Raw genomic sequence first — 12636 nt, 5'->3', positions numbered from 1 at the left:
TCTAAGTAGTTTAGGACGCAAGTTTATTTTGTCTTATTCCTCGTCGCTCTACATACGTCATCTGGTATAATTGAAACGATTGGCTATGAGCTACGTACAGGCGCATTTGATAGACATTCGTAGCGCCCAATAAACGGCTCTGGGCATTTGTAAACCAGGCCTCAAATACAAGAAAATGAACATGTGGTTCCCAGACCACGTCTCAATGAGAAACAGGTCTGACGTTAGCCAGGCTAAACTGTTGGCGCAATTATTAGAAAATGGAAGAAGTTCAAGATGACGGTCAATCTCCCTCGGTCTGGGGCACCATGCAAGATCTCACCTCGTGGGGCATCAATGATCATGAGGAAGGTGAGGGATCAGCCCAGAACTACACGGCAGGACCTGGTCAATGACCCGAAGAGAGCTGGGACCACAGTCTCAAAGAAAACCATTAGTAACACACTATGCCGTCATGGATTAAAATCCTGCAGCGCACGCAAGGTCCCCCTGCTCAAGCCAGCACAAGTCCAGGCCTGTCTGAAGTTTGCCAATGACCATCTGGATGATCCAGAGGAGGAATGGGAGAAGGTCATGTGGTCTGATGAGACAAAAATATAGCTTTTTGGTCTAAACTCCACTCGCCATGTTTGGAGGAAGAAGAAGGATGAGTACAACCCCAAGAACACCATCCCAACCGTGAAGCATGGAGGTGGAAACATCATTCTTTGGGGATGCTTTTCTGCAAAGGGGACAGGACGACTGCACTGTATTGAGGGGAGGATGGATGGGGCCATGTATCGTGAGATCTTGGCCAACAACCTCCTTCCCTCAGTAAGAGCATTGAAGATGGGTCGTGGCTGGGTCTTCCAGCATGACAACGACCTGAAACACGCAGCCAGGGCAACTAAGGAGTGGCTCCGTAAGAAGCAACTCAAGGTCCTGGAGTGGCCTAGCCAGTCTCCAGACCTGAACCCAATAGACAATCTTTGGAGGGAGCTGAAAGTCCGTATTGCCCAGCGACAGCCCCGAAACCTGAAGGATCTGGAGAAGGTCTGTATGGAGTAGTGGGCCAGAATCTCTGCTGCAGTGTGTGCAAACCTTGTCAAGAACTACATGAAACGTATGATCTCTGTAATTGCAAACAAAGGTTTCTCTACCAAATATTAAGTTCTGCTTTTCTGATGTATCAAATACTTGTGTCATGCAATAAAATGCAAATTAATTACTTAAAAATCATACAATGTGATTTTTTGGATTTTTGTTTTAGATTCTGTCACTCACAGTTGAAGTGTGCCTATGATAAAAAATACAGACCTCTACATGCTTTGTAAGTGGGAAAACCTGCAAAATCGGCAGTATATCAAATACTTGTTCTCCCCACTGTATACATATACTGATGAGCCAAAACATTATAACCAGCAGATGAGAATTTACCAACAGTGTGTTTTACTAACTGTGGTTGCCAGAACTTTACAGTGAAAAAAATTAAGTAGCAACATTTTAGGATTTACACATTTAGTTTACAGGAAATAAAAAAAGTTTATTTCATTAACTGATAAATTAAAGTTAATCTAGCCAGCCAACTAACTGAAATGCTGAAATCGGTTTTGTGTCTTTATAATACACTGACAAACATAAAACACACAGGTAATGAAGAGAAATCCACATGTAGAAGCACATTACAAGTTGCTTTTCCACAATCTGAGGTAAATACTAATATACGAGTTCACAACACTGTATTTATGTACAGTATATACTGTATATTATTGCTGTCAAATCGATTAACAAAAGTTGTTTTTGTTGTGATGTTAACACACAACACTAAGAAACACTAAAAAACTAAGAAGCATGATTTTTAAAATGAAAAACATCAAATGTGAAGAGTCACACAAGGAATCCTTGGAATGTCAATGTACGTTTTTTCACTGTGTGTGAATTAGATGTTTTTCTACATTAAATGCCCTGTTAGATTTATTACAGTTTAAAGGATTAGTTCACTTCAGAATTAAAATTTCCTGATAATTTACTCACCCCCACGTCATCCAAGATGTTCATGTCTTTCTTTCTTCAGTTGAAAAGAAATGAAGGTTTTTGAGGAAAACATTCCAGGATTTTTCTCCATATAGTGGACTTCAACGGTTAGCGACGGGTTGAAGGTCCAAATTGCAGTTTCAACGCAGCTTCAAAGACACGATCCCAGCCGAGGAATAAGGGTCTTACAGCGAAACGATCTGTGACCTTTCAACATGATTATGTAATGTGTGGTGCATCGCAGAGCAAGTGCAAGACGAGCATTTGTGGTTAAAAACTATATAAATACTTATTTTTTTAGAAAATGACAGATCATTTGTCTAGATAAGACCCTTATTCCTTCGGCTGGGCTCGTGGGTCTTTGAAGCTGCATTGAAACTGCAATTTGGACCTTCAACCTGTTGGTTCCCGTTGAAGTCCACTATATAGAGAAAAATCCTGGAATGTTTTCCTCAAAAACCTTGATTTCTTTTTTCGACTGAAGAAAGTCATGAATATCTTGGATGACGTGGGAGTAAATTATCAGGAAATTTAAATTCTGATGTGAACTAATCCTTTAAGAACGTATCTTATAAGGTAACTTAAGTTAACCAATTAACAGGTTTTTACTATAGCATTTTTACAGACTTTTACCATTAAAATGATGTAAATTTTTTACAGTGCACTTAAAATGTCTAATTGCCAAAATGTTACTAACCCAAACCCTTATTCAGGTCTCACAGGCTGATATCAATTACAAATGTTTAGGGTCAAACCTGAGGACATTTCCGTTATTTGCCGGACCGTGTGATCTCTGGTGAACTTCACACGCTGATGAGCATCGATGCAGGTGACGCACAGAAACTCCACACACTCCACGCAGAAACCGCTGGCCTCAGTGTTATCGTCGCAACTCACGCAGAGCTGAGAGCAAAAGAGCCAATGTCAACTAATGCATATCATTTCATCATCAGGACTTGAATGAATAAACAAACACATTTGTTTCTTCACAACCAGCCCTAAATGCTTTAAAAAGCATTATGCAGCATCAGTATTGTGATTTTAAGGAGCATTATGGCACTGTGTGTGGAGTTATAAACGCTGACAGGCGTAAACACACACCTGACAGCTCTTTTCCATCGTGCTGCTTGGCACTTCCACAGAATCCTTGACAAAGAAGTTATCCAAGACCTCAACATCCATACACTCCTGCTGACAGACTGGACAGCGGATCATGTTCACTGATGTAACACAAGAGAGAAGAGCAGGAAAACATATTCACCAGCATGTCACAAGATACAAAAGAGGAGATATTATTAAATAATAAAATAAAATAAAATACATTTATTAGAGCCATCATTATCAATATTGGTATCACTGGCCTTAATTCATAGTAGGCTACTTGGTAAATATATGCCATTAAACAAATATTTATAATATCAACAAATTAAAAGTCTTGTGCTGTTCCCTCATTAAGATTTAATGACCATATATCTATGATTGTTACTGTAGGTGTGGTTAATCACAATTAATTATAGAAACCTGTGTGATTGTTTGGATCGAATAAAGAACTAGTTTTAAAAACCATGGCAAGTTCTTAAAATTGTAATCTTTGTAAAAATAAAAATAAAAAAATGTCTCATAATGTACATTGCACATCACCTCTTTCAGAATTTTTTTTTTTCTCGACGATTCAGTCTCTCTAAACCCCTGCTTTCAGCGAGACTACTCTGCTCTGATTGGTCAGACGGCCACAGTCTGTTGTGATTGGTCTACTCTGCTCTGATTGGTCAGACGACCCAGTCTGTTGTGATTGATCTACTCTGCTCTGATTGGTCAGACAACCCAGTCTGTTGTGATTGATCTACTCTGCTCTGATTGGTCAGACGGCCACAGTCTGTTGTGATTGGTCTACTCTGCTCTGATTGGTCAGACGACCCAGTCTGTTGTGATTGATCTACTCTGCTCTGATTGGTCAGACAACCCAGTCTGTTGTGATTGATCTACTCTGCTCTGATTGGTCAGACGGCCACAGTCTGTTGTGATTGGTCTACTCTGCTCTGATTGGTCAGACGGCCACAGTCTGTTGTGATTGGTCTACTCTGCTCTGATTGGTCAGACGGCCACAGTCTGTTGTGATTGGTCTACTCTGCTCTGATTGGTCAGACGACCCAGTCTGTTGTGATTGATCTACTCTGCTCTGATTGGTCAGACGGCCACAGTCTGTTGTGATTGGTCTACTCTGCTCTGATTGGTCAGACGGCCCAGACTGTTGTGATTGATCTACTCTGCTCTGATTGGTCAGACGGCCCAGTCTGTTGTGATTGGTCTACTCTGCTCTGATTGGTCAGACGGCCCAGTCTGGTGTGATTGGTCTACTATGTTCTTCGTCTCGATAAAGATTGAAGAAACCCTAACGTTTATCTGTATAACTTTTGTAACTTTGTAATGTATATTTATTTATAAAGCACAGAGTTATTTTACATTTGATTACAGTTTCTGTACCTAAAAATCTTAAAACGCTGTTTACTTCAATCGTATATTTGGTCAGTTGTATTTATTTGTGTGATTGCTAATTTATTTGTTCTTTTATAATTACGGAGTGTTTATTTGTCTTTAATAATGCTTGAAATTTAAATTAGTTAGGCTAGGCTAGTTGTTTTTGTTAATCTGTGGTATTTTTAAACCATAGGCAAAGTTGCTTGTGTAAGCATTATTTAGCCTGTTAATTTTTGTTCATGGTATTCACCTACAACAAAACGTTTACTGTTTTGCAATAAGACTTTTTAAGAGTTAAAGATACCCAATCAATCCTACCCATGAATCATAAGTATTTAATTTGAAATGAATAGCAGCATGTCACTCAGGGCCTTCTTATCCCCAGGGTCTTCACCTTTTCACTTAAAAATAAAAACGACATTTTTTTACTCCACAAATCTAAAAATATATGAATGTGTCCACAAACCCCTCATTAAAAGACACACATACAAAATCAACATAATACAATGTCACAGATCACTATTTCCCAGAGACACACAATGAGATAACTTAATCTTTAAACTGTTTCGACTGACTAGATCTTCCAAATGTGGACATTCTCATGAAATGACAAAATGTTAAGAAAAAAAAATAATAATAAGTGGGGTGGGTCATTTTACCCTATATACTTTAGTCATTTTGTATTTACATCACCTTTATGCATTTGACAGACAACCTTATTCGAAGAGCTTTACAGTGCATTCAAAGCAAGCACATATTTGAGCAGTCATGCATTCCCTGGGAATCGAACCCATGGGGTTTAGTGCCATGCTTCTACCATTTTGTAAACATCGAATGTTCTTTGTTCTAGCCTGAACTTTTACAGCAGCTTCGGTTCTTTGAACATCAGCTCTTCTGTTACAGCCATCTTAAGATGAATTTTGTGAACGAGTAATAGTGAAAGCAAACTCTTACACTGGTTGGCGTTGCCGGCTGTGCTGGCAGGTGTGTTGTGAGCTGGTAAACATCTCTTACAGAAGGAGTGCAGGCAGGGCAGAAGCTTCGGTTCTCTGCTGCTGAAGCTGAGTTTACACACGGGACACACGTCCATCAGAGCCATCATCATCATCATCCTCACACTGCCCTGGTCTTCATCATCACGCTTACTCTCCGCCTCGTTCTCCACGACAATCACCACATCATCAGATTCAATCTTCTCACTTCCATCCATCCTCTTATTTCAGGAAGACCATCTCAGATTCGCATCAGTAACCGCTGCTGTGCTGCAGTCCGCGCTGTGATCTTCATAAACATCTGAATAAATCTAACTTACACAACGCTGAAGATATGCAAAACATAGAGAATCCCGTTCACTTATTAGCGCATTATCAATAATGAATTAAGTTTAGAAATGTAACACAGTGCTGTGTTGTTACCAGACGCATATGATGATGACGACCGGAGGCCACAGTAATGACGTCCCATGGCCTCCATTGTGACGTGTCCCACGGCAGCCGGGAGAGGACAAATGTCTCAGGGAAAAACAAATCGCATGGTAAAGGTATAATGTGAACGAGCCGTCTAATACATTCGTAAACGCAGATACACTTTGTAAAAAAAAAAAATTCTTAATAGGATAAATAAAAATAAGCAATGAGATACTTTGAAAAGCTAGTAAATTCTACCAAGTGTATATGTGATTTGTAAATAATTAACTTTTTATTTCATTTTATTCTTTTAATTATTTTATTGTAATGCAAATGAATGACAGTTAGCACGAACTACATCTATAATAATAATTTTTAATAATAAATAAATAAATAATAATAAAATAATAATTTTCCCTGCAGTATGTAGCCTTTTTTTTATTTTTTATTTTATTTCAATGTCAAGTTATTCGGGAACAGAGCGTGTTACACACCATTGTCATCATGCTACTTTTCTCGGCGATGGAAAGGACTCACCAATCACAGTTGATTTAATTACTGAGGATTTAGCAATGGGAAAATTTGAGATTGAGATTTAAATGCAGATTAATGGAGGAATCAGTTAAAACTTCCCAAGCAAAATTAACGATTTTAAAATGTCATTAACTATGGAAAAACGACACTCGGTTACTAACCTAACCTCGGTTCTCTCTAGAGAGGGAACGAGTGTTGCGTAAGTTTAGCTTACGCTACGGGAAAACTCCTTTTCTCGAGAATACTGAAGCAAAAATTATCCTTTTAATTTTTAGAATGTAAAACGCATTTGCTGCAGCAGGCAGACATAGGCGAGACAGCTCGCGCGCCTATTGGCTGCTCTGCGGCAACTGCTGCAACCTATCAGTGCGTCTTGGCATGACTCCAGTGCCAATGGGAAGCCTTCCCGCGCTGTCGTCATAGCCCGCCAGAACAGGGTGTGGCTTCGCCTATAAAACCCCACTGCACAGGTTGCACAAGTGATTTCAGTCGACTAGAAGCGAAAACCAAAGTGCAGCACAAGCACGGCAGGCTACGCAACATTCGTTCCCTCTCTAGAGAGAACCGAGGTTACGTTAGTAACCGAGTGTCGTTCTCTTACGAGAGTACTCTCGTGTTGCGTAAGTTTAGCTTACGCTACGGGAACCCTATGTAAAACGCTGTGCATGCTGAAAATCAAACACTTATGTCCCAAGGGCAGTGCCCGGGGCTCATGTAAAGTGAAGCAATCACAGCGGCATAACAGGGCGGGACGACTCGGTGTTATGAGATAGGTGCATTAGCGTGTATACATACAGATAAGGCAGTATGACCACCCTTAAACTGCATAGGTCACAGGACTTGCAGTATATCAACAGTCTAGTCAAACCGCATTGAGTAGACAACGTCAATATAGCATTATCAGACTGAGAGCAGTCTGGCCTGTAATGCGGGTACTTCTAGGTTATAAAACCTAACAAATGTAGACAGCGAGGCCCAGCCTGCTGCCATACAAATGTCATGGATAGAAACCCCACTTGACCATGCCCACGACGAGGCCATGCCTCTAGTCGAGTGGGCCCTCACCCCCAAAGGGCAGTTTAAACCCTTGGATGCATAAGCTGACGCGGTAGCGTCCACTATCCATCTGGACAGGGTCTGTTTCGAAATGGCTAGCCCTTTAATGCGGCCACCGAACGAAACGAAAAGCTGCTCCGATTGCCTGAAAGCGGCGGAGCGCTCCACATAAATCCTTAATGCCCTCACCGGGCAGAGAAGGTTAACCCCTGCCTCACTATCAGACATAGGGAGGGCCGAGAGGGAGATAACTTGCGCTCTGAAGGGAGTCGTAAGCACTTTAGGGACGTAACCGTGTCTTGGTTTGAGGATGACCTTAGAGTCATTAGGCCCATATTCCAAGCACGTAGCGCTTACTGAAAGTGCGTGCAGGTCGCCCACCCGTTTTACTGAGGCTAGCGCCAACAGAAAAGCGGTTTTAAACGATAGGTATTTTAGCCCTACCGTGTGCAGAGGTTCAAACGGTTCGCCCTTCATGGCCTCGAGGACCGTAGAAAGGTCCCAAACCGGAACCGAAGGTGGAGACCACTTTGATTCGTGAAGCGATGCCCAAGTTCACGCCTGACTGGTACCAGCCGGGTCTCGTCCACGGTTTCAGGGCGGAAACGCATGTCTGATTCACCGTGAGACGGAGCAGACCTGAGGTCCATGCTCGCGCTGGTACTCGCTGTCTCAACCATAATTGAAAAGGGCGCATATTCATCAAACCCAACTGTAGAACTGACGAGGCTGAGGCCATGAGACCCATCATCCTCTGGAACACCCTGAGGGGGAGATTTTTCCCCACAGTGAATGTCGCTGCCAGGCGCTGTATCACTGCCGCGCGTTCTCGCGTCAGGCGCGCCGCCATACAGTTGGAGTCTAGTTCTATCCCCAGAAAGGAAATTTTCTGGCTGGGGAGTAGATTGCTTTTGGCCCAATTGACTCTGAGACCCAACTGCTCGAGATGGGTCAGCAGTAGTGTTCTGTGTAACACCAATTCTTCTTCTGACTGTGCTATAATTAGCCAGTCGTCCAGATAGTTCAGGACTCTCACGCCCCTTCGTCTGAGGGGCGCGAGGGCCGTGTCCATGCACTTCGTAAATGTACGAGGTGCCAAAGACAGGCCGAAGGGAAGAACGGTGTACTGATAAGCCCGGCCCTCGAAGGCGAACCTCAAGAAGAGCCTGTGACGGGCTGCTATTTGGATCTGAAAATAAGCGTCTTTCAGATCCACTGATATAAACCAGTCCCCGGGTCGAATTCGAGCGAGAATTTGTCTGGTTGTAATAATTTTGAAAGAGCGCTTCACCAGCGCTTTGTTCAGGTGTCTGAGATCTAGTATAGGGCGGAGTCCGCCATCCTTCTTTGGTACTAAGAAGTAACGGCTGTAAAACCCCGACTCGCTTCCTGCCGAGGGGACTGCTTCCACAGCCCCTTTTCTCAGTAAATTCGCTATTTCGGTGCGAAGTAGGTGTGCTACTTCCTGATTCACAGAGGTTTCGGCCCGGGCTATGAAGTGCGGTGGTCTGCGAGCGAACTGAAGCGAGTATCCCCGTTTCACTATATTTAGCACCCATTTCGAAGCCCCTGGAATGCTTTCCCACGCTTTCGCGTGAATGGCCAGGGGTTGAATGAAATCTGGGTTGTGGTCGCTCGTATTCGGGGACCCGGAGACCCAGCCATGATGACGTACTTCGTTCATCACGTTAATTTCAAATGTGGGGCATACAGTGTTTCGCGCAGTATTTCTGTAACTGGTGGCCCAGCCTTGAGCGCGGGCAGCTGCTTTGATACAGATACAGCTCTGTGGGAATTGTTCACAAAGTGTGTGCACTGAGAGGCAGACACGTGACCTGCACTCACCACACTGGCAGCGCGCGCGCTCACACATTGAGGCTCTATGTGTGTGCGCGGCGCAGATACAGTCATATTCACAAGCGGGGGTGAGCGCTGTACAGCGGGCACATTCCCTGCACTTAAAACATGAACGGCGTGAGCCGGTTTGACTGATATGGACCCTGTGGTGGTGTGGGACACTGCATTGGTAGTGCTTGTGTGTAAGAGTGAACACTGGGGAGTGGGTACAATTATTACACTTAGCGGTCGGGCGGCTAGAGCCAGCTTTATTGTTTTCGACCTTGAATGAGTGTGACACACAGTGAGGGTAGTGTTTTCGTGTAGGGGTGGGCACTGGGCAGTGGGCACCTGTCCTACATTTAAGACACCTTCGGCCTGAGCCGGAATATGACCCAAAATAATGCTCTTTTTGAGAGATATGTGGGTCGCCGTGAAAACGGCGTTTGTGTGCAGGCGAGCGAGTTGTGGAACTGACTCGTTGGCTGCTGGATATACCCTTCGAATCACCTCTGCTGAGGGAACTGAGAGAGCGGTTCGTGCAAACTTCGATGGCTTCCCGGCCGCAGGGGGGCTTGACCATCGGCATTTTCCTAGAATGGCTAGGAAGACTTGGGAGGCTCAAAGCTCGGCGCGAGCTTGTGCCTGGGTCCCCGGGCGGGAGGCGGTCTGCGGCGGCTGGTGGAGCGCGAACGCTGACGTGCATCCCGGCCCTGGCGTTGCGAGGTGGGCGGTGGAGGCGGTGGGGGCGCTGTTTTCCGAGCGGGCGGCTGCTTCCTAGCGCGGCCCGCTGCAGAACTAGAGCGCCGCGGCAGAAAATGTCTCATGGCCTGGGACGTTTGCTGCACCTCTGTATACCGCTCCGTGAAGCCCTTCACCGAGGGACCGAACAAACCCGCTGGTGACACGGGGGCGTCGAGTAAAGTGGCGCGGTCAGACTCGGACATGTCGGACAGCGTCAGCCACAAGTGACGCTCAGTGACGGTGAGGCCGATAGCTTGAGCATGTTGCGGCCGATAGCTTGAGCAGCGGTCTTGGTAGCTCTGAGAGCTAAGTCTGTTGCGCTTCTCAAGTCCGTCACGCGCTCTGCAGATGGGCCAGCCTCGTCCAGTGACCGGAGAAGGTTGGCCTGGTGGATCTGTAAAACGGCCATAGTATGCAGAGCGGAGGCAGCTTGACCGGCGGCGGCGTAGGCGCGACCGATCAGCGATGAAGTCGTCCGGCAGGCTTTAGTGGGTAGGCTCGGCTTGGACCGGCATCCCGCAGAGGGCGGGCACAAGTGAGTCGCTACCGCTTCCTCGACGGGAGGAACACAAAGATATCCTCTGTCTTTCGTGCTGTCAACCGCGGAGAGCGTCGAAGAGACAGAGGATTTTAGCCTGGCTGAGAACGGAGCTCCCCAGGACTTGGAGAGCTCATCATGCAGTTCGGGGAGGAAGGGAGCGGGCCTCGAAACAGGTGCAGAGCAGCGTCCAGGCAGAAAGCAGCCGTCCAACCTGTTAGGCGCGGGCTCCTTGGGCGTTGACCACTCGAGGCCGAGGTCTTCTACGGCCTTAGTAACAAGGCGGAGAAACTCGGCGTCGACAGAAGCCCTCACGCTGGATTCTTGCGTCGATGGGAGGGGTCCGGGATGGACCAGCCCTCACTCTCGGACGCCAGAGCTGTCTTCCTCCTCGATGTCCCGCTCCATCTCGTCGGGCGCCGCGACAGCGGGGCGCTGGCCGTCGAGAAAAGAGACGGGGGACTCAGAGAAAGAGGCTCGCGGGGACCCCGCCGGCGAGTGCTTTGCGGCCTTTGTGAGCGGCGCTTTTTACGGCGCGGCCCAGCAGAAGGCGTAGAGGTAGCGGTTTTGGTGGCGAACAAAGCCTGTCGAGCCCGTAGGGTCGAGACAGGCAAAGATTCGCACTCACGGCAGCCGCCCTCGGCGAGCGCGTGATCCGCGTGGTCCTTTCCCAGGCAGGAAGCGCACAGCTCGTGGCGGTCCCCGTCGCTGAGAATGGCTCGGCACGAGTCGCAGGACATGATGGGCATTGAAAAATGCCTTTGCTCTTTTAGGAAGAGAAACGTGCGTGTCGCAGCGGCGAACACACATGGAGAGATTTGAAAAAGGATATGAGCGTCGGGAGCGCAGCAGGTACGGCGAGCGAAGGTGGCGAATATCCAGCCGGGTCCTTGACTCGGGCTCGTCCCGCTGATATGCTGAACGACGGCGTTGCTTCTCTCTCTAGATCCAGCGAAGTCCTTCGCTGAAGGAGACGAAATCACTTGTGCAACCTGTGCAACCTGTGCAGTGGGGTTTTATAGGCGAAGCCACACCCTGTTCTGGCGGGCTATGACGACAGCGCGGGAAGGCTTCCCATTGGCGCTGGAGTCATGCCAAGATGCACTGATAGGTTGCAGCAGTTGCTGCAGAGCAGCCAATAGGCGCGCGAGCTGTCTCGCCTATGTCTGCCTGCTGCAGCAAATGCGTTTTACATTCTAAAAATTAAAAGGATAATTTTTGCTTCAGTATTCTCGAGAAAAGGAGTTTTCCCGTAGCGTAAGCTAAACTTATATATAAAATAAGTTAATTTTATTATATATAATAAAATTATATATAACTATAAAAAACAGTTAAGTCCGGTCGAATGATATATTAATTAAATTCAGATTGGATTATGTTGGTAATAGGCACTTACCTAACGCTAAAAGAAGTTTTGTGTCTCTATCAAGTGCTTTCGATCTTCTTTCTGATCTGAATGGTATGCAGAAAACACTTGAGTTTTGCCACAGACTTGTCCCAGCGCCTAGAACGCAACTGAATGCTTTTTCAAGCGCCTCCATACTTGAAAAACCGCGGAAAACTACTTGTAAACAGGAAATGATGGAATATTTACGTACATATTTACAGCGGGTCTATTACCTTTTACAGAAGGTATAAGTCGCTGTAATCTTTACTGACACTGTCTTTAATGATTACTGAGTTGGCACATTCGGACGGGACTAAAATCATTGAGAAGCTCTGGTAATAATTACTTTACCCTACCTCTCCATGTTAAACTAATCCCGTCCAAATAAGACTTTAATGTGGCTTCCACACCACAACCACAACTGGGCAACCAAACACACTTGTGAGCTTTTCAAGATCTTTGTACCATTCAAAATAATTTTTTTCTAATGAAAGTTCAATAACCTTGTGTATGCTTTTGTTCAATAAATTGTTTATCCATGTCTTGAATGATTGGTGGGGTACTAATTCTGTGCAGGTTCAGAATGGCCCTTTAGTGATAAATATATGGGTGATGCACATCGCAGACCCTCGTGAAAGATTTGT

The 12636-nt window shown here is 45.5% G+C and overlaps 1 protein-coding gene across 2 annotated transcripts in view; it reads right to left on the bottom strand.

Moving 5' to 3' along the window:
• The window catches only part of trim24 (tripartite motif containing 24), a 36110-nt gene extending 30083 nt beyond the window's left edge, over positions 1-6027 (bottom strand). The window contains exons 1-4 of one of the 2 annotated variants that reach the window (XM_081363554.1): positions 5907-6027; positions 5446-5809; positions 3115-3233; positions 2769-2916 (exon numbers count right to left, since the gene is read on the bottom strand). In XM_081363554.1, the coding sequence (XP_081219680.1) occupies positions 2769-2916; positions 3115-3233; positions 5446-5701 (523 nt within the window). In that variant the 5' untranslated portion in view covers positions 5702-5809; positions 5907-6027. Of the gene's footprint in view, positions 1-2768; positions 2917-3114; positions 3234-5445 lie in introns of both variants that reach the window. The other variant, XM_081363553.1, reaches the window with a different exon arrangement.
• Positions 6028-12636: the final 6609 nt, after the last annotated feature.

The sequence above is a fragment of the Scardinius erythrophthalmus genome (assembly GCF_964197995.2).
Source record: "Scardinius erythrophthalmus genome assembly, chromosome: 4".
In the NCBI taxonomy this organism is placed as follows: Eukaryota; Metazoa; Chordata; class Actinopteri; order Cypriniformes; family Leuciscidae; genus Scardinius; species Scardinius erythrophthalmus.
The sequence above is the reverse complement of the archived record's forward strand: the minus strand, read 5'-3'. Positions and strand labels throughout refer to the sequence as shown.